At 35.9% G+C, this 20,420-nt stretch overlaps 1 protein-coding gene across 1 annotated transcript in view; it reads left to right on the forward strand.

Moving 5' to 3' along the window:
• The window catches only part of TMEM232 (transmembrane protein 232), a 248,137-nt gene that overhangs the window by 14,080 nt on the left and 213,637 nt on the right, over positions 1–20,420 (forward strand). The window contains exon 2 of the mRNA XM_032403542.1: positions 15,135–15,261. Within this exon, the coding sequence (XP_032259433.1) occupies positions 15,135–15,261 (127 nt within the window). The remainder of the gene's footprint in view (positions 1–15,134; positions 15,262–20,420) is intronic.

The raw sequence follows: 20,420 nt of genomic DNA on the forward strand, positions 1-20,420 counted from the left end.
AATGGTCGAGTTTCATTCTTCTGCATGTGGCTGTCCAATTTTCCCAGCACCATTTATTGAAGAGACTGTCTTTTTTCCATTGCATGTTTTTTCCTGCTTTGTCAAAGATTATTTGACCATAGAGTTGAGGGTCCATATCTGGGTTCTCTATTCTGTTCCATTGGTCTGTATGTCTGTTTTTGTGCCAGTACCATGCTGTCTTGGTGATCACAGCTTTGTAATATAGCTTGAAATTGGGCAATGTGATGCCCCCAGCTTTGTTTTTCTTTTTCAACATCTCCTTGGCGATTTGGGGTCTTTTCTGATTCCATACAAATTTTAGGATTGTTTGTTCCAGCACTTTGAAAAATGTCATTGGAATTTTGATCGGGATGGCATTGAAGGTATAGATTGCTCTGGGTAGCATAGACATTTTAACAATGTTTATTCTTCCGATCCATGAGCATGGAATATTTTTCCATCTTTTTGTGTCTTCTTCAATTTCTTTCATGAGTGTTTTGTAGTTCCTAGAGTATAGATCCTTTACCTCTTTGGTTAGGTTTATTCCGAGGTATCTTATGGTTTTTGGTGCTATTGTAAATGGAATCGTTTCTCTAATTTCTCTTTCTACAGTTGCATTGTTAGTGTATAAGAAAGCAACTGATTTCTGTGCATTGATTTTGTATCCTGCCACATTACTGAATTGCTGTCTGAGTTCTAGTAATTTGGGGGTGGAGTCTTTTGGGTTTTCCACATAAAGTATCATGTCGTCTGTGAAAAGAGAGAGTTTGACTTCTTTGCCAATTTGAATACCTTTTATTTCTTTTTGTTGTCTGATTGCTGTTGCTAGGACTTCTAGTACTATGTTGAACAACAGTGGTGAGAGTGGGCACCCTTGACGTGTTCCTGATCTTAAGGGAAAGGCTCTCATCTTTTCCCCATTGAGGATGATATTCACTGTGGGTTTCTCATAGATGGATTTTATGAGCTTGAGGAATGTTCCCTCTATCCCTATACTCTGGAGAGTTTTAATCAGGAAAGGATGTTGTATTTTGTCAAATGCTTTTTCTGCATCAATTGAGAGGACCATATGGTTCTTCTCTCTCCTCTTATTAATGTGTTCTATGACATTGATTGATTTGTGAATGTTGAACCTCCCTTGCATCCTGGGGATAAATCCCACTTGGTCGTGGTGGATGATCCTTTTAATGTATTGTTGGATCCTATTAGCTAGGATTTTGTTGAGGATTTTGGAATCCATATTCATCAGGGATATCAGTCTGAAATTCTCCTTTTTGATGGGGTCTTTGCCTGGTTTGGGGATTAAGGTAATGCTGGCCTCATAGAATGAGTTTGGAAGTTTTCCTTCTGTTTCTATTTTTTGAAACAGCTTCAGTAGAATAGGTATTATTTCTTCTTTGAATGTTTGGTAGAATTCCCCAGGGAATCCATCAGGCCCTGGACTTTGTTTTTTGGGAGGTTTTTGATCACTGCTTCAATCTCGTTACTGGTTATTGTCCTATTCAGGTTGTCAATTTCTTCCTGTTTCAGTCTTGGCAGCTTATAGGTTTCCAGGAAGGCCTCCATTTCATCCAGATTGCTCAGTTTATTGGCATATAGTTGTTGATAATAATTTCTAATAATTGTTTCTATTTCCTTGGTGTTAGTCGTGATCTTTCCCCTTTCATTCATAATTTTATTAATTTGGGTCCTTTCTCTTTTCTTTTGGATAAGTCTGGCCAGTGGTTTATCAATCTTATTAATTCTTTCAAAGAACCAACTTCTAGTTTCATTGATCTGATCTACTGTGTTTCTGGTTTCTAATTCATTGATTTCTGCTCTAATTTTAATTATTTCTCTTCTAATGCGTGGCTTAGGCGTCGTTTGTTGCTTTTTCTCTAGTTCTTTAAGGTGTAGAGTTAGTTGGTGAATTCGGGATTTTTCTATTTTTTTGAGTGAGGCTTGGATGGCTATGTATTACCCCCTTAGGACCACCTTTGCAGTATCCCATAGGTTTTGGACCGATGTGTTTTTGTTCTCATTGATTTCCATGAATTGTTTAAGTTCTTCTTTGATTTCTTGGTTGACCCAAACATTCTTGAGCAGAGTGGTCTTTAGCTTCCAAGTGTTTGAATTTCTGCCAAATTTTTTCTTGTGATTGAGTTCCAGTTTTAGAGCATTGTGGTCTGAGAATATGCAGGGAATAATCTCAATCTTTTGGTATTGGTTGAGACCTGATTTGTGACCCAGTATATGGTCTATTCTGGAGAAAGTTCCATGTGTGTTCGAGAAGAATGAGTATTCTGTTGTTTTAGGGTGGAATGTTCTGTAAATATCTATGAGGTCCATCTGGTCCAATGTATCATTCAAAGCTCTTGTTTCCTTGTTGATTTTCTGCTTAGATGATCTGTCCATTGCTGAGAGTGGAGCATTGAGGTCTCCTACAATTAACGTATTGTTATCAATATGACTCTTTATTTTGGTTAACAGTTGGCTTATGTAGATGGCTGTTCCCATGTTGGGGGCATAGATCTTTACAATTGTTAGATCTTCTTGTTGGATAGACCCTTTAAGAATGATATAGTGTCCTTCTGTGTCTCTTATTACAGACTTTAGTTTAAAATCTAATTTGTCTGATATAAGAATTGCTACCCCAGCTTTCTTTTGAGGTCCGCTGGCATGGAAGATAGATCTCCATCCCTTCACTTTCAGTCTGGATGTATCTTTAGGTTCAAAATGAGTCTCTTGTAGACAGCATATGGATGGGTCCTGTCTTTTTATCCAATCTGCAACCCTGTGCCGTTTTATGGGTGCGTTTAGGCCATTCATGTTGAGAGTGATTATTGAAAGATATGAATTAATTGTCATCATGTTGCCTGTGAAGACGTTGTTTTTATAGATTGTCCCTGTAAATTTCTGTTGTAGATCACTCTTGGGGTCTTTCTCCTTTTTATAGAACCCCCCTTAATATTTCTTGCAGGGCCGGCTTAGTGGTCACATATTCTTTCAACTTCTGCCGGTCGTGGAAGCTCTGCATCTCTCCATCCATTCTAAATGAAAGCCTTGCCGGATAAAGTATCCTTGGCTGCATGTTCTTCTCATTTAGTACCCTGAATATGTCTTGCCAGGCCTTTCTGGCTTGCCAGGTCTCTGTGGATAGGTCTGACGTTATTCTGATGTTCCTCCCTCTGTACGTAAGGAATCCCTTTGCCCTAACTGCCCTTAAGATGGTTTCCTTGGTTCTAAGATTTGCAAGTTTTACTATTACATGCCGGGGTGTTGGCCTGTTTTCCTTGATCTTAGGAGGGGTCCTCTCTGCCTCTAGGACTCGAATGTTTGTTTCATTCCCCAGATTAGGGAAGTTCTCAGCTACGATTTGCTCAAATACATCTTCTAGTCCTCTCTCTCTCTCCACTCCCTCCGGGATTCCAATTGTTCTGACATTGGAACGCCTCATGGTGTCAATTATTTCTCTGATTCTATTTTCATGGATTCTGAGTTGTTTTTCCCTGGCCTCCTCTTTTCCCTTTTTATCTATTATATTGTCTTCCAGGTCGCTTATTCTCTCTTCTGTCTCAGTTACCCTAGCTGTTAGATTATCTAGATTGGATTGGATCTCATTGATAGCATTTTTAAGTTCTGCCAATTCACCTTTTATTTCTGCCCTTAGAGACTCTATGTTGCCATTAATTGATTTCTCCATTCTAGCCATTGTCTTCACAACTGCTAGCCTGAATTCCATCTCTGACATCTTGGTTATATCTGCATCCATTTGTAAATCTGCAGCATAAGTCATAATCTCTGAGTCTTTTCTGTTTTGGGGGCTCCTCCTCCTAGTCATTCTGTTGATGGGTGTTTGAGGGAATGTATAGAGTCCAAATTAATGACCAGAACCCAAGCAAGATGCACCTGTTTTCTTGGGACCTTAGGGTTGCTGGCCTCTTGTTTTCCCAGCCTGTCTTCTGCGGGAGGGGCCTGCCGTGCTGTTACTCAGGCAACCCTGTTTGGGCGGAGTTCCCTGCGCCCCTGTGGCAGGGGATGAGCTCAGTGGGAATCAGTCTTTGGGGCTTTTGTTCTCTGGCGCCTTTCCCTGGCGGCTTTCCGCGTCTCTTCCGCGAGTCAGAGCAGAAGAGACCGTTTCCAACCCTCTGCCTCAGAGCAGAGAGACCACAGTCTGTTCTTCAGTGAGCTCTCCAGGCCACACTGTCTCCGTTTCTGTCCGTGCTGCTATAAACTGCAGTGTCCTGGGTTGTGCGGCCCTCCGCAGTGCTCCCAGTCCTGCCTCCAGGTCGCGGCAAGATGCAGTACCCAGACATTTCCAATCTTTCCAAAGATTGGAAAGAGATCCAATCTTTGTGCTTCTAAAACCGCCAGCCACACCCAGTTCGCGCGCGCACGCGACTCCGCCTCTCGGGGTTTCCACCCCGGGGGTTGCAGTTCACCGGTGTGTCCCTGGTGCACCGGGTTTCCAACTCGGAGGCTGCAGTTTGCGTGCGCGCGACCGTCGCTCCGGGTTTCTGTCCGGAGGGCTGCAGTTCGCGGGTGCGCGACCCCGCCGGTCTGGTTTTCCACCCCGGGGGCTGCCCTAAAGTCCTTTCCCCGCCGCTACAGGTCTGCGAGTCTGTGCCCTGTCCCCAGCGCGCGAGGCTGTCACTCACCAGCGGTGTAGGATCCCCACGTCCAGGCACCCTCCCGCCGCCATTTATCCTCCGATATCTGCCCGCAGAATCACGGCTCTCCGCTTCCTACCTCAAAACCAACCGCCTGTGATATTCTGTTTGTAAAGATCCAGATCTTCTTACATCTCAGGCTGGTTTCGTGGGTGCTCAGAGTGGTCTGGTAGATATCCAGCTCAATTCCGGGGACCAGTTGAAATAGGGTCCCCTACTCCTCCGCCATCTTTCCCTCCTCCCCTACATCATTAGTTTTTGATGTAGTGTTCCATGATTCATTGTTTGCATATAACACCCAGTGCTCCATTCAATACATGCCCTCTTTAATACTCATCACCAGGCTAACCCATCCCCCCATCCCTCCCCTCTAGAACCCTCAGTTTGTTTCTCAGAGTCCATAGTCTCTTGTGGTTTGTCTCCCCCTCCGATTGCCCCCCTTCATTTTTCCCTTCCTGCTATCTTCTTCTTCTTTTTTTTTTTTTAACATATAATGTATTATTTGTTTCAGAGGTACAGGTCTGTGATTCAACAGTCTTACACAATTCACAGTGCTCACCATAGCACATACCCTCCCCAGGAGAGACCATATTTTAATTATCTTCCAAACACAGGAAGCTCAGACATCATTAGCACTTTTATTTTTGTGAAAACCAAACCAAATTGAATTCCCTAACTGGCAACCACTTGAAATGAATAATGTGAATATTGTTTGACAATGCTAAATATAAAATGGTCAAAAACATTCTCTTATTTCTAGTTTATATGTTAGTGCGTGTGTGTGTGTGTGTAGTTTTCTTTATTTCATCTTCTCTATTGAATGTTGCAAATGAGTAAAAAGTACTGGCATAAGCAAAAACCCAATAAAATAATTCATGGAAAATTACATCCATTTTTGCAATTTCTTCACAGACCATTGATCACATTAGTAGTTTATATCAAAGTCAAATGGCTTCCTATGATGAATATCAACCTAAATAAAGAGGTAAACTGAGGCAAACTCGAATAACCAGAAATTGAGTTTATTCAGGAATAGTAGAGAAATTGCAATTTGGGAAACACAAACTATAGCAAACTACAGGCAGATTTGTTGAAGGTTTGGGGTGAACTATATTATTGGACAGGAGTGCAGAGAAGGGGGAAGTCCAACCAGAGTCCAAGCAGTAAGTTCATTGCTTTTGGGATGGGGAAAGATTCTTGGTGGATGTTCATTGGTAGGCAAATAAGTTCCCATATTCTGAAAGCCAGGCATTTACAGGGGAACCAGTCTCTCATTTCTTGAGTTTCATTTGCCTGATGGTGTATGTTTGATATTCTCCATTCCATATCCTATGGTTACATTTTAGATTCAAATCCTTTCACAGTGAGTAAAAGAGATTTAACATATTTCAGTCAGAACAAGACTATATTACTTAAGTATTAGATCATTGCAATTTTCCTGAATAAATGAGTAAATAAGAGATTGATGAGTGATGAATGAAAGTAGTTCCTGTTTAAACTTTACTGGTACTTTTTAGTTCATTTTCCTCATTGTCCAAGGCTTTGTAAATCATCTGTAAATATTTTAAAACTTCAGTTTTCAGTATCTTTAATATCCCTATTTCATATTAATTATGAATAATTATTTTACTTGCTACTACAAAATTAAAATACATGTACTAGTTATGAATCATAGTCAGTGGATTTATGTATTGGAAGAAATATTTCTGTACTTTGTTTAAATTGACTGTGTATACTCCAAGCCTCTATTGTGCTTGACTGTAGATATTCAGTCTCAGTTTTGATTAGTCTTGCCCCTGCCCTGGGGTTATACAAAGGTCCTAGGTACTCACATGTCAAGAAAACATTGGAGAGTCACCATGAGGCATTGGGGCAATTGTCACATCTATGTGGTCCTCTCTGTTTTGGCATAACTTCTGGGCCACAGTGAGGCTTGGAGAAGATTTTTATGCCTCTCTTATGCTGTGGGATCCAGTCTTTCAAGATGCAGTACCCAGACATTTCTTCCATGGTACAGTCACCTCCAGGGGATGCTACTACAAGAAAGGAGATGGCTCTGAATGACCTCTGTTACCTTCCAGGAAACATCTCTCCCCACAATCCCCAAAGCTTTTTTCCTCCTTACAGGCACCCAGTGTCATCTCTTTAGTGAGGTTAATTTTTTGTTTTTGCTTTTTTAAGATGGAGTGGAGCCAGAGACTAAAGGCAGTTTTAGCTTTCTGCTTTGGAGAAAATCAGGCAAGAATAGAGAAGTACAAACCAAAAGGAAGAGTTCTTAAAATACATAAAGCCATCATATTTAAGAGGCATCTATGATACTCCATCACTCATACTTCTCTTACAAACTAAACCTTTTTAGTCTTTTAACCATTTCCAAAAGGGACATAGTTTTATATCTCCTCACTTTTCCCCTCATGCCACTTGGTAAAATAGATCATTTGTTTTTAATATAAGTGTAGGGCCCCAGAATGGATGAGATAATCTAGTTCCCATCATATTTTGCACAAAATGTCTGTAATTAAGATTTATAACTGATACATATAATTTAATTTTGCAGTGGCAAATAAAATAATTAGCTATTTTAAAAAACACAGTTGATGTCAATATAATTCACATACTCAAACTTTATGCTCCAGCAATCTGAATATTCCCTAGTCTGAGTTTGGATTTTTATTGTTGGCGATAGGGCTATATTAAAGGGTTTTAAACAGGAGAAGGGAGTCTGGGGGAAGAAGGCAACGATCAGGAGATTTGTATTTGGAAAAGTTACTCGGGCAGTCATATAAAAGATGAGGCTAGAGGAAGAGAGATCAGAAGGAGACTGGAAGATAAGAAGTTATGGTATTAGTCTAGGACAAAGGTAATAGTGTTCTGATTTAGGAGAATGGCAGAAGGGATTAGAAGGAGGCTTGATTAACAGAGCTCCTTTGAAGATGGGAATCAATACAACATAGCGACATATAGTGCCTCCCCACTGTTTTGATGCTACACAAGCCAGTGAAAAACACGAAGCAAGGTGAGGCCTGACAATGACCATGAAAGCAAGATTTAGATGCAGCCCTGGTTTCTTGTGAGTGTGAAGCTGCCAAACAGATCCCAAATTGTCTAGGTTTGGAGTTAAAAGAATGTTTAACATCAGAGAAATATGCTTCTATCTTGTCTGAACCATTGTCATTTTTACCTTCTGTTTATGTCAGTAAATTTAATTCTAATATAATATATTCTCCTACAGTCTTATTTTTATTGAGGTAAAATTTGCCTATAGTGAAATGCATGAATGTTCGTTGTACGATTCAGTGAGTATTCTGGGTATTTTTGGCCGCAACCATTCTAAAACTTAGTGGCTTAAATAATTTTTTTAAAAATCAACTCTCATGGTCCTGGAGTTGATTATACACAATTGGGTAACTCTCATCTGGGGTCTCTCCTGTGATTTCAGTTCGATGTCAGCTGAGGCTCTAGTCATCCAAAGGCTTTGCTGGGCTGGATGTCCATGGCTCAGTATGTGGCTGGCAGTTGCTGCTTGCTGTCACCTGGGGCCTGGCTGGGTACTCAGCTCGAGTATCAACCAGAGCTCTTATGCATGGCTTTCCATGTGATGTTGGCCTCCCATCCTGGTGGCTGGACTCTGAGAGAACATCCTTAGGAGACCTAGAAGGAAACAGCGAGGCTTTTTTATGGTCTAGTTTCATTGTGCCACAGTCTTGCTTCTGTCACATCCTGTCATTCCAGCAAGTCACTAAGTTAGGCCCAGATTCATGGGGAGAGTAAATTAGACTCCATCTCTCTTGAGGGGTGACAAGGCCACACTGCAGAACAACATATAGTATGGGAGATATTGCTGTATCATTTTGAAAAAATGTGGTCTGCTACACTGAGTTTTGGTACATATTCATGCTCGTGTTAGCACCTCCAACATCTAACATTTCCATCTGTACCTTCCATTCAGTCTCCAGCCCCAAGTCTCATCCTCTCATAGACCATCACCATGGAATAGCTTTGCCTGTTCTTAAACTTCATGTATTTGGAATCATATAATCTGTACACTTTTGTGTTTGGCTTCTTTTACTCAATGTATTTTTGGTGCATGTAGCAGTAGTTTGCTTTTTATTACTGAGAAGAATCCTATTAAATATATTTTTATATGCAATGTTTTTATTATCATTTAATTCTAAGTATTTTTTTTTAAAGATTTTATTTATTTATTTGAGAGAGAGAGAGAGAAAGCAGCAGAGGAGCGGGGAGGGTCAGAGGGAGAAGCAGGCTTTCCTCTGAGCAGGGAGCCCGATACGGGGCTCGATCCCAGGACCCTGGGATCATGACCTGAGCAGAAGGCCGACGCTTAACTGACTGAGCCACCCAGGCGCCCCTACAAAGTTGTTTTTAAAGACAGGAGCCAAAAGCTTGTGTTAATTAGTCATCTTTAGTGGCATTGAATTACGTATCACTACTTTTTTTATATACTGTTTATTCAGAAATCTTTTTTTAATTGGATGTAATCTATTTTTTTAAAAGCTTTTATTTATTTATTTGATGGAGAGAGAGCACAAGCAGGGGGAGCAGCAGGGAGAGGGAGAAGCAGGCTCCCGCTGAGCAGAGAGCCTGATGTGGGGCTCGATCCCAGGGCCCTGGGATCATGACCTGAGCCAAAGGCAGACGCTCAACTGACTGAGCCACCAGGCGCCCCTGGATGTAATGTATTTTTTGTATGTGCAGATTCTTCTGAGATTTTTATGTATTTTTCAAATAAATATACTGTCCCTCTTTTCCCATATTTATACCTCTTTCTTCTTTTTCTTTCTTTCTTTTTTTCTTGGCTAGGACTGCTTATAAAATGTTGAATTAAGTCAGAAGAATATGAATATCCTTTATATTGTTCTTGGCTTCTCAGATAAAGCTTCTAAAATTTTGTTGTTAATTTCATGTTTCTTTTAGGTTTTTTTTAGGTAGCTTTAATTAAATTAAGGAAAACTGAGATCCCTAGCTTGCAGAGTTTTTTTATTTTATTTTATTTTTTTATAATCATGAATGAATACTGGATTTAATTAATTAATCCTTAGTGTATATAAAAATATTTTCTACTTTTTTGTCTTAAGTTCATCAATGTTGTGGCCTGTGATAATAGATTTTTATAATATTAAATCATCCTGGCTCTTCTAGACTAATTCCTCTCAGTTGTAATGAATTATTTTTTATTGACATTGCTAGATTTGGTTTCCTTGTGTTTTATTTAGAATTTTTGCAGCTATGTTAATAGGTGAGATTTCCCTGTAAATTTATTTTTCCATAATGATTCAAATCCTGTAACCTTGAGTGGTTTAGAAATTTATCTCTTTTGCATAGGATCTGCTAATATTGTTGAAACTCTAAAAAGGCATAAAAATAATAAAATTATGGAAAACTTTAGGAAGGTGTTCTGGGGAGAAAGAATGAGCATAATAATAAAAGAAAATGACAAGCTAATTTAAATAATTATATTAACAGTTTTAAAAGCAGTTTTTGTTTAAGTGTTCTGTTTATTCTTTTGGTTATCATAAAATATTATGATATGTCTGTTTTGGAGTTGATTAAATGATTAGAGAGAATCTGATATATATCATATCATATTTATTTGTCTATCTATATGATATTATATATGGTGGCCCTGTGACTTTTAATTAAATACTGAGAAGAAATTAAGTCTATGTAAGTGTGAATCAATACTCTAAAAAATGTTATTATATAAAACTTTAATCGTGCAGAAAAGTTGGGAGATTAGTAAATTAATCCCCATTTACTTTTAGCTCAGATTTAACAATTATCAGTTAAGTTGATACATTGTGATGTATTAATTATATAATATTTTTATGTCTGAAATATGTATTACTTGATGCATTTCTATGATTAATTAGAGGAATATTGTACAAAGAACAAATAGTAAGTAATGAGTATTACTCTTCATTTGGATAGTAATGACTCATTCACAGGAGATACTATTGTTATTATTATTATTTTGAGCAATTAGCCTTTTTATTTTAATTTTCCATTACATCTAAAATCAATATTAAAAAAATACATTTGCTGTATTTATGAAGGTATCAATGAATTGTATATTAGTTTCCTATGGTTGCTGTAACAAATTACCACAAACTTGGTGGCATAAAATTCATTTTCTCACAGTTCTGGAAGCCAGAAGTCCAAAATCAGTTTCACTAGGCAGAAATCAAGGTATAGGCAGAGCTGCACTTCCTCCAGAGGCTCTAGGGGAAAAATCTGTTCCTTGCTTCATTCAGCTTCTGTGGCTACCAGCATTCCTTCATTTGTGGCCACCTTGCCAGATACTATTATAATCCCTATTTATAGATGAAGAAACTGAGGTACCTGACAGTGAAGTGATTTGCACAGTGACCCAGATGTAATCTGTGCTGGTGTGAGAATTGAAAGCAAGCTGTCCCTGCTACACCATACAGAAGTGTGAGAAGGAGACCTCACAGAAGTAGGGAGAGATAAGCCAAGGGTAGAGTGTCATGATAAATGAAAAAAGAAGACACTTATTTCTAGAAGGGATGGTAGGCAGAGTCAGTTACTATGGTGGGATCAGGCGAGATCAGTACTGAAAAACTCTTCATGGAATTGTTTACCTGGAAATCGTTGTCAGCCTTGGGAAGATGATCTCAGTGCTGGCACAACAGAAACTAGATTCTAGATACTGGATGTTCTGCACTGGAATAAATTTAAGAGTAGATATAATTTAATATAAAAATCATATCTGATAGAAGTAAAGGGTGAAATCACGCTGTCTTTTTGCCCACTTCAGATAAATATGCAAAGTAAATCTGTGGAATTTATTTAAATTATAACTATCCCTGGAAAGTGGTAGAGAAAATGTGAGTTACTGTAGACCATCCTCTGCGGTGGAGTGCTGTATAAATCAAGAAAATTAGAGCAAATGAAGACGTGGGTCTAAGAAATAGTTGCTGTCAAAAATAATGATTTTTTTTTTTACCTCTCATTTCAGTATTTGAGGGAAGACTTTATTTAAAAAGGAGAGCAATCCAATCTTTAAGATCATTTTTATTCACTTAAGATTTTGTTTTCATTTCAATCCACAAATTCAGTCAGGACCATATGTTTTGGGTACTATAGAGAATATAAGGGCATTTAAATCTTAAAGATCTATTTAACTTATAAAAAAGCTCATTTTAAATTTACATCATGTTTTGCTGATTCAGGAAAAATGTCTATTTCTTGATGATGATATAAAAGTGAAATAATCCAATTTAATAAGTCACCATTCTAATCTCTTTACATTTAATGATTGTGATTTCTCAGCAAAATAAAAGAAATGTGTCTTGTATGTGATAGCAGAAAAATAAAAATTCTTGTCGTCATTTTACTTTTCTTGTTTTAAGGTGGTGTCACTAAAGAGCTTGATATATGCCTCTCTCTGCCCCTTTTATACAATTCACCAGTCAACATCCCTGCATGTAACTGTCCTGAGAAGGAATAAAATGGTACAAATGATTACCCTAGTAGGTTTTAACAAATGGTTCAACAAAACTTTTTATTAAATAGGGTGGTAGAACCTTGGTGTGATGGCTCCACTAATCATTAGTATATGTGACTCCAGTTACATTAAAACAATGCAAAAAGGCCCTACTGTACACACAATAATAATAATAATAACAACAACAACACGAATTCCTTGTTGATAGCTTCAGGGTTTGGATTCTACTGAGAAATTGATGAAATATCTGTGTTTGTATTTTTTTTTTTTTAAGTAGTCTCCATGCCCAGTGTGTAGCCCAGCGAGGGGCTTGAACTCATGACCCTAAGATCAAGAGTCAGACGCTTAACCAACTTAGCCACCCAGGCACCCCTTAATGAAGAATATTCTTATGAAAAAAATAAAAATTTTGTTAAAGTTGATAACATTTTTAGATTCTCTATTTTGAGGTATCTTTGGGGGGAGGGGAGTCATTTTAAACCTTGTTTTGTTTATTTACCCCACTGAGGATTTAATTCTAACATCTCAACGGGAAACATTTTTGAAGATATTCATCTTTTCTTTTGAGAAACTTGAGATTATTTGATTGTTGTTTCTTTTACTCTTAGTCAAAAGCAATCCTAACTAATAAAATACATTGGTGAGTCATCCTGTCTTTCTTCTATATCACATTGCTATTCAGATAGTATTTGAATGACAAACTATTGTTGGTTAAGCACTAGCACTGTTACTTTCAAGATTGGTAATCCCAAAATAAGGCAGAAATAGAGAGGAAGCTTGTAGAAACTTCTACAGCAACTTGACATTTTCCACCCATCCAATCTGGGGGAGTCTCATCAACAGGGTATTGTGGAACTTGCATGTTGAGTAGATGGTGCAAATACTTAACACTAGTACCAGCAGATGAGCAAGATCTTTGGAAAATAGCTTCAATGATTAGTTCAAACAATTATTCTCTAACTTCTTGAAATCTCAAAAAATATGACTGACTATAGTCAGTCCTATAAAATATATCACTAAATGGCTAAGAGTTCTCTGTCAGTACGCCTAACACATGCACACAAAGACCAGTTTGCTTTCCATTCAATTTCCCTTCAGTTATTTTTCTTCCTAGGTTGCCTGTATTTTTTCTTTTCTATTCATTTGGAATTAAATTTTTAAAAGTAATTTATCTTAGAGTATGTCTGACTCAAATTTGCATTTCTAAACTCTATTTCTGAAATATGTTTTAAGAATTGTAGGTTTCTTTTTTCTTCTTTTGAAGACTTTGTCTTAGTGTAATTAAACATCTTATCTTCATAATTTTATGTGACTCACAATAAATACTTGTCAAACATAACAGCAACAGTAAATTTGCAACATTTGTTACCATATTTATCAAATTAACTCTTTGACTATCCCTATGTCTTTATTATTGTTGTTTGATGCTTATGTGTACTTTATTTCCATCATTAATGATTGTAATTATTTTCCCGAGTTCCTTTTAAGGTAGAAATATCCGATGTGAATCCAATGTGGTGATGTTCACTGTTAAAAATTAAACTCCTGAGTATATTAGTCCGGTTTGGGAATAACTTATATTGTATATTAAAATTAGGGTCACTCTAAAGGACATCCCTATATATAGCCCCGTATAGCTGCTGCCTTAAAAATACATTTATTTTATATTCTAATGGATATAGATTATTAGAAGCAGACCTTGCTATAACCAATAGCAAGAGATAATAATATTTTGTGTTTATAATCCATTTTGTACTGGATATTTTCCCATTGGCCATCCAGATCCATTTTCCATCCTTCTCCACTCTGCCTTATACCTTCTCTGGCTTCTAGTTTGGCTTAGCTAATGGGAAGTGCAGGCAGGTGATTGGAGTGGAGAGCAGGAGAGTGAGATCAAAGTTCCTGTTCTCCGGCCTTCCTCTTAGCAGGCAACCTCAGATGGGCTGCATGTCTAGATCAAAGGCCAAAGTTTTTTATTAAACACCACTTTCCTACAGCTATTCTTTCTGGGTCCTTCTTTCCCCCGGTTCCAAGAGTGGTGGGCTCACCCCCTTCTTCCAGACCCTGAGAAGGCACCATCTCAGGTTTTATTGTATTGTATTTTTTTTTATTTGAATAACTCTGCCCATCTCTTTGGAATCTCTTTATTTAGTTACTCCATTTGAGTGTGCTGTCAGCTTCCTGCTAGAACCTTAATTAATGATAAGTTTTAAAAATTACCTAGCTTAAAAATTAAGTGCAAAATAGTTCAGTGTAAATCTGACTACCTATTTCATTACTTCATTTTGCTATTTAAATACTGCACTAAACAAAAATAGTGTCTTCTAGTTTTGGTCTTATACTCATAAAATGTATTCAGACATTCTTCAAAAAGAAAATAAATCTGGATGTGAGGACAAGCTGAGAAAGCATAATCTAACTGGTAAGAAGACAGAAGACAAAAAAAGTTTACAAGTAATTTTAAAAAACAGAAAGCATAGTAATCTAATAATGATTACAAGCCCCCACATAAAGCTTCTTATATACTAAGCTCTATTCTAACCAATGTACATATATTGACCTGTTTATTTCTTATAGCAACTCTGTAAGGAGGTACTATTCCCATTGTACAAGTGGGGAAACTGAGACACAGGGTAATTAAGTAAATCAGTTTGATTGTATCCTCTTAACTACTATGCCATGATGTTCTTCCAATGGTTTTGCTGATAAAACAGCTAAAGTATAATAAAGGCTAAGTATTATATGAAAAGATAAGTTTTTAATACTAACATAATAGAAAGAACATGGGTTTTCAATTCAAAGTTGGGTTTGACTCCTGGTTCTGACATTTTAAATTTAAATTTAAATTCTTCCTTATTATAATTTCTTTCTTAGCCTGGTTTTCCTTCTTGCCACCCTTTTCCCCACAAATCATGAATTTGCATATAATGTATTATTTGGTACTATAAGTGCATTTGTATTCTAACATAAAATTTAATATTTTTCTTTAGGTTTATGATCTGTGAATATGCCTGTTAACAAATCACCCATGATTAATAAATTAGGAGTGATATCTTCCTCTTATCATGAAAAACTCTTGAGGTTTAAAATTCAAAATTTAAGGAAAAGAAGGAAAAATAAATCAAAGTAAGTCCGAAAAAACTTTCATTTTATTAAACTAGCAGACCCATATGCATTATAGAATTTAAAAAGTACAGAATATTATGAATAATTTCTTTAAAATCACATGTAGTTCTAAAATATGTACATCTATATATTTACTATTTTTAAAATAAATATTCATAATTTATAGTGATCATATCTTTCTAAAATTTTAAATTCTACACTTTTTGTTTAAAATAAGCATTTTTTTATAATTATAAATGTCTATTAAGTTGCCATAATAATCTGTGAAATGCATAAGAGAAAGCATTTAATAACTACTATATTGTGAAGCACTTTGGTTATTTCTATGTCCTTTGCTATTTCAAATTAAGCCAAAATAGAATGTCTTTCTGCATTTCAAATTATTTTCTTGGGATAAAGTTTCTAAAATGAAGTTACTAGATCAAGGTTTGTTGATAATTTAAAGATTGTGATTTTAAGAAATTTTTAAAAACTTAAAAATGAGAATTATAGAATATGTAAGAAAACTTGCATGGTGACATTTGGCTACATTTGTTTCAAATATTTTTCTTTAATAAAGAATAGATGAACAGATGAATGTGAAGCTCTTTGACCATCTGCCCTCCCAACTAAAATAATTGTGGTATATATCATTTCAGTTCATTTTTCTACTTTAATATGCATGAATATAAAATTTCATTTTCCATGTAAATATAAATGTAATTATACCTAACTCATTTATCTGTGACTTGATTTTTTAAAAGTCGATGTTATGTTTTTAATTCAATCCATACCGATAATTATGTTTTATTATTGATAATTATTTCTTCATTCATTTTAGTGGCTGTATAGTGTTACTATATAATGAATACTTCTTGTTTTACTTATTTTCCAAATTTTTGCCAATGAATCAGTGCTATAGTGAAAATCATTATATATATCTCTTTGTATACCTGGGTAAGTGCTTCTTTGGAGTGGGATTTTTTATTCCTCACTTCTTGAATTTTACTTGATGCTCTTGGTCTCTAGAGTTTACATTGTCTTCACCAGTTATATGAAAGTATCACCTCCCCCATCTTTGCCATCACCTGATATTATCAGACTTCTTCATATTTGTCATTGTAATAGGCCACAAGTGGCACTTGCCTGATAACTAGTTTTTTTTTAAATCTCTGATAACTAATGAGACTCAGCACCTTTTAATATTTGTTACCATTAGAATTACTTTTATGAGTTATCTGTTTATATATTTTCCAATTTATCTTTGTGTTTTTTCTTATCGATATTTGATATTCCTAAATATTTGTTATGAATTCTTTCAGTCTGTGGCTTGTCTTTTAACTTTGTTTTTGTGATGCCTTTCATCATACAGAAGTCCTGGAAATTAATATAGTCATTATGATTTTAAGATTTTATGATTTCATTGCTGATTTTGTTCATTCACTCCATTAGTCCATTTCATTAACATACTGTGAACTATCCATTCATTCTTCTCTTGTTGGCCACTTCAATTATTTCCTGTTTACGGTTATTATGAACAATGTTTCCATGAACATTCTTGTACTGAGCATCCTAGCACATATCCTAAGGTACATACCTGGGAATGGAATTGTTGGATCATGGGATATATGCCATTTAGTGAACAGAACTTATTCTCAGTCTTTTGTGATTAGTCATTTTTGTATTTTGGTTAAGAAATCTGTGTCCACCTCAAGATCATGTAGATATTCTTATACATGATTTTCTAAAAAACTTACTGTTTTGTCTTTCGTATAATACATGTAGAAATGATTTTCATTAATGGTGTTATGTACAGGTGTAAATTTTCCTTTTTTATGTAAATACCTAGTTGACCAACACCATGTTTTGAAAAGAACATCCTTCTCCAATATTTTGCTAGTACAACTATTACATAAATCAAGTGTCTGCATATAGTGGGTGTTTCTGGCTTTTCTATTCTGTTTCACTGGTCTATTTGTCTCTATACCAACGCCATACTGACTTAATTACCATCATTTTAATAATAACAATAGTCAACATGACCAATTTTCCAAATTTGTTCTTCTTTGTTGATATTATTTTTAGGATGAGTGTGTCATATTTTTTTCAAAAACTTGTTGGGATTGGTTAATGGATTTTTTTGAATTTATAGATAAATTTGAGGATAATGACATCTTTATCATAATAAGGATTCCAACTTATGAATAAGATATAACTTCCATTTATTTAGTTATTTGTAAAATTTTCTCAATGAAGTTTGAATGTTTCTTTCATAGGGGGACTGTGCATCTTTTGTTAGGTTTATTTCCATGTATTTGGTATTTTTTTAAGCCTTGTCAATTTTTAAAAATTTTTATTTATTTATTTATTCATGAGAGAGAAAGGCAGAGGGAGAAGCAGGCTCCCTGTGGACTCGATCCCAGGATCCTGGGATCATGACCTGAGCCAAAGGCAGATGCCCAACCAACTGAGCCACCCAGGTGCCCTGTATGTGGTATTTTTATACTATTATATGTTTTACACATATATTTTTTAATAGATTTTTTTCTAGCTGTTTCCAGAAGAGAGAAATACAATTGAATTTTATACACTGATTTTACATGCAATTATATTGCTAAATTCTCTTATCAATTCTGAACATGTTTATCTCAATCCTGATTTAAAAGGAACACTCTTAACATTTCATGATTAAGTATAGTTAATGTCCTCAAACGTTATCTGGCAATTTAATTCTAATTTGTGGTTTTTTAAAATTCCACTAGACTTCATTACTAATTTAAGTAGTTAATGTTCTTTTATATTTTATTTACTGTTAATCACTTTCCTTGTTTTCCCTTCCTTTTTGCTTCTTAGATGTTGTCTTTTGCCAGATATACAACTTCTAAAATTTTCCTTTATGAGAATTTTTTGTTGAGAACATCTGATTCTGTTAGTGTGAATATATTTTTATTTTATTCTTATTCTTGAAGGAAATTTAAAACTGAATATGGAATTATCTTTCGTCTGTTATCACTTTTATTCCATTTTTTCCCCTTTAGCGGATTGATGTCATTCCACTCATAGCTTCCATTATTGCTGTTGAGAAGTTAGGTGAAATTTTGATGCTATTTCTTTAATATTAATTTGTGTCCTCCCACCTTGAGTGCTTTCAAAAATTTCTTATTGTCTTGCATTTCCTGCAATTTTACTATGATGTGTCAGAATGTAATTTTAAAAAATTATTCTGCTTGGATCTCTCAACCCTTTTAAATCGGTGGCCTGTGTCATGATTCCTGAAAAGTTATCAGATGCTGTTTTTTCAGAAATTACCTTGACAACTCATTTTCTCTCCTTCTGAGAGTCTTGACTAAATGTGTATTAGATCATCTCATTGTATATTGACCTTTCACTCTTTCACTCTTCCGTCTCCATTTTCCTTTTTTTGGTCTCTTTTTACTATACTTTGAATAATTTATTCTGGTATGTGACGTTTTCCATGTGTACTTCTCTTGTTACCAAATTTCCCATTGAGTTTTAAAATCTGCCTGAGGTGTAAATCTGCACTGAGACTGATCTCAGCAACACACACACACACACACACACACACACACACACACACACACACACACGCGCGCGCGCGCGCGCGCACATACTTTTTTCTTTCTCTTTACTTTTCTGCTGAGCACTAAGGCAGCCTTCTCTACAGCTCCCTGGGGTTGGGGAGAGGGACTAGTTCCTATTGCTTTTACCTTAGGCGTTTAGTCAGACAATGTGGAGGGAGTCCAGGTTTCCTGAACCTTGAAAATCCTGGCTTTTGCTTACTGCGTGGTCACTTAGAAAACATACTTGGTCTTGTCTCCATGGCCCCTTGTACCAAGGGAAACCAGATTCTATTTCTGGCACCAGCTGTTTCAGATGAAGCAGAGACCTTCCAGAATGAAGGAACATAACCTTTGTTTTCCTTCTTAGGTGTCACGTGAATTGTCATATGCCTCATACTGTATTTGCTTCACTTATTCTTCCTTAGAAACATGCGTTTTTGCAGGCCTAGTGTGGATTCTGTTAGAGACACAGTTAGGGCTCCCTGTAAATCCTTCAGATGAGGTACTGAAGTCCATTCTGGACCAAAGAGAAAATCACACAATCTTACAATGGATTACTGGGTCAAAGTATACTATTTTGTCATGATTTTCTTTTATAATTAAGATTATTTTATTGTGTATAGTCTGTTTTGCTTTTTCTACTTCATCTTAGAGATGGAGAAGACCAGAAGATTTTGAAGGCTTATATCAAATACATACATTTATTTTAGCTGACTGGAAAGAATAAAAGGGAATGTAAGTCTTACATTAGGAAGATTTAGTCAAGCTGTTAGATTATTTTACATCTTTCTCACAGAAGCTGCTTATTTTTTATATCTGGGAGGCTGTAGTCTTCAAAGTTTCCTAAAATGTTAATAAACCTGAAATTTTTCCTTTTTATTTATATTTTTGACACTTTTATAGTTAGTAAAATGTGCTCTGCAAATACATGCTCTAAATATTTTAAAATGCTCTATATGTACATATCTATATAATGTTACTGATTTTGATAAGCATACATTTATAATACAATATAGCTTTGTAGTATGGGCTGTAAATATGTTCTGTCAGGAGCAAGAAGAAACTTTTCTAGACTTATATTTATATTCTGATCATTTGTTTATTTTATCTATAGTGTGTTTTTCATTTATCTGAATTATTATAAGCCTTTAAGTGAAATTCTAAATGGTTAAGACCTTGTAATCAGGTCTGTTAATTTTAGCCTGAGACATCTATATTGTAGCATTTAGGGATGGCTACAGATGATTTAGCCAAAAATATGGTGACTTAGGAAATGGATGGCCATCAGAGCATGAACACATACAATTAAATGTAGCTTCTTTTAAGAATGTATTACCCCAAATGAGAGATCAGTAGCTACTGATGAGAATATCTGTACAAAGTATGTAGAGTCTTGCAAAATCATAGAAACTACAGTCCTCTTATACTTGGGCTTACACCACTGTCTTAGCCCAAGTCTCTAGAAGGCAGAATATAAGCAGAAGATTAAAATTCTAATACTTTATTTGGGATATGCAAGGTCAATGCGCTAAAGATGAAAAAAAAAAGAGGAAAATGAGGTGGGAAACCTTGATGCATTATTACCTGGAGCACTAAATC

Source organism: Phoca vitulina, unplaced genomic scaffold, assembly GCF_004348235.1.
Source record: "Phoca vitulina isolate PV1807 unplaced genomic scaffold, GSC_HSeal_1.0 scaffold6, whole genome shotgun sequence".
Classification (NCBI taxonomy): Eukaryota; Metazoa; Chordata; class Mammalia; order Carnivora; family Phocidae; genus Phoca; species Phoca vitulina.